Source organism: Morone saxatilis, unplaced genomic scaffold (genome assembly GCF_004916995.1).
Source record: "Morone saxatilis isolate NCDOM2014 unplaced genomic scaffold, NCSU_SB_2.0 Contig20, whole genome shotgun sequence".
NCBI classification, from domain to species: Eukaryota; Metazoa; Chordata; class Actinopteri; family Moronidae; genus Morone; species Morone saxatilis.
Window position 1 is genome coordinate 12405061 of NW_023339763.1, and position 4523 is coordinate 12409583.

The window sequence follows — 4523 nt, forward strand, 5'->3', positions numbered from 1 at the left end:
TTCACAGACATGTTCACAGACATGGCTAAATGGACAGTGGACCGTGTAGAGTTACTCTTGGACAAGCTGGGAGCAGTAATACTTTTCTTGTTAAAGTAACAAGTTATTCCAGTGTCATTCATTTGGTGCCATCAGACTGATGGTAAAAACACAGACTGCAATAGTTTGCCATTGTGTGCACTATATAATCCATGTCTGCTGTGTGTGTCACACTAAAGCACAGGCATGTTTTAAGACGTACACAAATGCTTTTGTCATTAATACATCATTTGTGTCAAATATATGTTTTTTCCACCCATAAAAACCCAATTAAAAGTACGTCTGCTCCTTCCTCATTGAAAAATCCTGCATCATGAATATGAAAATATTATTGATCTCAAGAGTTTAAATTGTTGGACACAAGATGTCTCCTTCTTCTTTGTGTCCATTGTCAGTGTTTGTGCTTTGGGAGGCAGCAAGTTTCCACGTCACACTTGTGTATGTTTCATAATGGACCGCAGTTGGCTTCCAAACTAGTTGTGGCATTACAAAACCGCGTTCGTACATACATGTCTTAATCTCAGATTTAAAGTGAGCACAGAAAATCCCTGTGGAGCGGATCAATTAGAAAACTGCCTTTTCGTGTCAAACTCAGCACATAGATCATAATGGTCAAACAGCACATGTTTGAATGGATTGGGGATTTTGTTCAGTTACGGTAAAAAATAAAATTAAAATTTTGGTTTAAATTTAATTAAAGTAATTTTACTGAGAAGTAGTAAAATTATTTACTTTACTACTTAGTTTTTATATGATCTTAGTGAAACCTCTTTTAAGTTTCAACCTTTGTGCATTATGAGGACATCTGGCAAATTAGGTGTGAACTGGCAGCTTGCTTATTGGCAGAATTCCTTCTTGATCTTCAGGAGCCAATGTATGGTTTACCATGCAGGCTTTTCTTAAAGCAGCTGTGACTTTAATTTTTCTGCCACTGCTTTCTATTGTGTTTCTGGTGAAGGATGCATTAGTGAATGAACTAATTCCAAATGTGGACTTTTGAAGACAAGTTCTGTTAGTGTTTTACACTGTGTGTGTGTGATTCAAGAAGGATTTAATGTTGTGTTTTTAGCTCTGAAAACAAGCCAGACACATCATGATATAGATATTTTTTTAAATTTATTTTTAGGTTTCCTTTTTGCACTGAAACCTTGAAATGAGCCACTATATTACTGTAGAGGAGTATGATTGTTCAAAAGCACAAAAACATTAGCAAACTACATGATGCTAAATCACAGTTATAAACCGAGTTATTGTGCAGGATGTTTGGATTAACATGTTTTGGATCTGTTTCATATCTATCTTTGTCCTGGGCATTTTAAATACGTTAGCTGGAATGAGCCATATTGTTGCAGAACACAAACACATATTGACAACATAAATAAAATCAGACACAAAATGTCAACTGAACATTTGTGTGTCTTTTTGTTCCACAGGCATTTTCTGCCACATGGTCAACTTTCCTAACAGAGATTCACGTTGAATTTTGATTTGAGCAATTGCAAATAACTTAGCAAAATATTGAGGCCATGCAGACTTTCCTAGCCTTAACGTGTTGACAGGGAGTCAATTCTCTAATGAGGTCAGACAAGGTCTCGCTGCAGTTGTTAATGTCTTAACACGAATAGAGAGATAATAATGACAGTAAATGAGGCATCCATTCATTCTGGCAGAGGACTGAACTTAAGCACACCACCAGTCTTTTCAGCTTATAATCGCCACTGACATTTAAACAAGTTCCAACTTTCACTCTCGCTCATAATGCTGGAAGCTCTTCTCTCGGCTACTTGCTGCTGTACTGATGGTGTGAATTGATTTTTCCCTCCACCACCACCTTACTTGGCGCTTACATCTTTTATTCATTTATTTTATTTATCTCACATCTCAGCAAAATATTTTTTGGTATAACCCTTGAAGGGGAGGGTCTCCACCCTTTTGCTGAAAATGAACCATTAAAGCAGCACCCAACTGGAAGTGTGTAACTATATTTATGCCATAAAAGGTCTCATATCTTCAGACAGAAATGACTCAAGCAGATGTAATGTTACACTCGATTGAGCTCTGTAAGGAAATGTTCCTTTTGTTCTCTTCTCCGTGGAAGTCAAAATGAGCAGCTACAGAATTGCTCTCCTTACTGTGAAACCATAAGGGACTTGTTTTACGGCACTAAATCAGCCCAGGTGTTGATCGAAGCTCAGGTCAATGGGTTGAGAGATGATATTTAATCATGTGGCATTCCTGCTTTAAAAAGTATAAATACCAAATAGGGAATAAAGTAAAGGCTGGCCTTTATGGTGTTTTTAAAACACTTTTCTGTTTTGTTACAGACTAAGTGTCCCAGAGAGCACACCATTCACAGCAGTTTTGAAGTTTGCAGCTGAGGAGGTAAGTTTACTATTTGTGCTCTACTATAAATATGTAGTCACTACATACTTTTAAGTATGTGCATTTAGCCTCAAAGTCCTGTAAATACATATGGATATATGGTATATGTGTAAATATGTTTGAGATGATTTATAAACAGCGTCACCATTGTGCCCCAGAGAGCAACCTGCTTAGTGCATATCTTGGTTCAATTTTTTCATTTATTTTTTGTAATAAAAAAAAGAAAGTGTATTTCATTTATTATTTATTATTAAGCACTGATTTTAAAAAAAATAATTAACATTGACATTCTTTCACAACAAGACTCAAAATGTGTCGCTTAAAAGGTAAAACCTTTCGGATAAGGTAAAAAATGAATATATCTTTCTCTCTGCAGGAGCTATACAAAGAAATACTAAAAGATATTTTACGTATTGTACTAACATGTACATGCACATATATGCATACTACACAAGATTAATTATATATTATAGATATTGTACAAACTATAGTATCGGTCGGGCTGTTATCTCAATATGGCCAACAAAGTTTACTAATTAAATCTGTATTAATGGTTTTAAGTTTTATAGACACAGGATCCATATGGATCCATATATTTTAATCAATACAGGCCATGTAATGCCTCATGTCTCATGCACACTTTACTTTAGATGACCTCGATCCAAAGTCTCTTTTTAGGCTTTAAGTTTTTTTCTGCACACAAACACCCAGCGATACTGCGACTGGGAGCATAATGATGGAGGACTGGAGGTGCTAATGTGCTGCGTTTGTAGTGTGTAGATACTAGGATATTAATTTGCTTTGCTATTACAAACCACCATACTAACCGTCCACAATTATCCACATCTGACTTTACATGGTATATTCATGGTTGCTCCATCAAGTCAACAGAGATAGCCCTAAGAGTTGGACAATGCTGATCATTTATTTAAAAGGGAAAACTGTTTGAAAGTAGACTGTTTTACACAGAATCAATCTGGGAAAAAAATTTTGTTTTTTGTCAAAGGCTCACATGCCAAAATGTGTGATTAGCCAGTGCCAGTTTTTCACTGTAATTAGCAGGGAATGTATTTTAAGCCTCACTTTCAGTGATCATTAGTAGTGTGGCTAATGAAGCTAGGTGGCTGTGTTAAACAGAGAAAAATCACAAGATAAATTTATAACAGTTAAACTCTGTGATGTGGTGGAAGTCAGGTTTTTACCATAATCCTTTTGTAAACAATATTTTATCCACCAATTTTATGCTACATGAAACAAAGATCATTCATTCCTGAACTAAACTGTATTTCATGCGTGCTTGATTGTGATACCTGGCAGTATTTTGGTGAGCAGCACTTTGCTAACCTTATCTCCCTGGTGACAGACTGCTCCCCTCCGCCCTTTCACTGCAAATCTCCGCAGCCCACATCCTCCTCTGTAGAACCCTGAAGTAGGACATGTATTGTGACCATGCTGAGTGATTTTCTTCCAGAAATTCAAGCGTGGCTATCTTTCCCTCAGGCTCTCTTCTAACTGTCTCTATCAGCGCGCGCGTGTGTGTGTGTGTGTGTGTGTGCATGTGCAGGCGTGCAAGTCTGAATTAGTGTGAAAACACAAACCCATGTGTGTCAAGCATGAAAGTTGGCAGACAAAAGACTGAAAACAAAACACATTACATAGCATTTTCTTTTCTTTTTTTTTCGGAACTTCAGCTCCTATTTTGAAGCTGACACCCGACAGTCAGTGAATCTCAGTGCGCTCACTGACTCAGTGGATGAAGCTTGCTTTCTTGATGATTTATTCACACGATGTCTTCAGGCCAAGTGGAATTGGGTTGCCACATGTCCCTGATTATTTAACCAAAATATTATAGCGCTGCTGGAAGTTCTGAAATGTCAAATGGTTCAGTTTTGAATTTCACTAATGGTGATTTGAGTGTGATCATTTTTCTCTGCTTCATTTTCTTTCACAGTTTAAAGTGCCATCAGCAACCAGTGCAATAATAACAAATGGTGAGTTTGGAGGAAAAGTCCTTTAACTACCGACTTTTTGTTTTTTTTAGCAAACTGCTCGATGTGCAAAAGTGACATGTTTACCAGCTTGGCAGCTGTTACTTACTTAGG

At 36.9% G+C, this 4523-nt stretch overlaps 1 protein-coding gene across 1 annotated transcript in view; it reads left to right on the forward strand.

Moving 5' to 3' along the window:
* Positions 1 to 4523, forward strand: part of ufm1 (ubiquitin-fold modifier 1) — a 9603-nt gene that overhangs the window by 837 nt on the left and 4243 nt on the right. Inside the window, exons 3-4 of the mRNA XM_035667045.1 lie at positions 2364 to 2421; positions 4373 to 4412. Of these exons, the coding sequence (XP_035522938.1) occupies positions 2364 to 2421; positions 4373 to 4412 (98 nt within the window). The remainder of the gene's footprint in view (positions 1 to 2363; positions 2422 to 4372; positions 4413 to 4523) is intronic.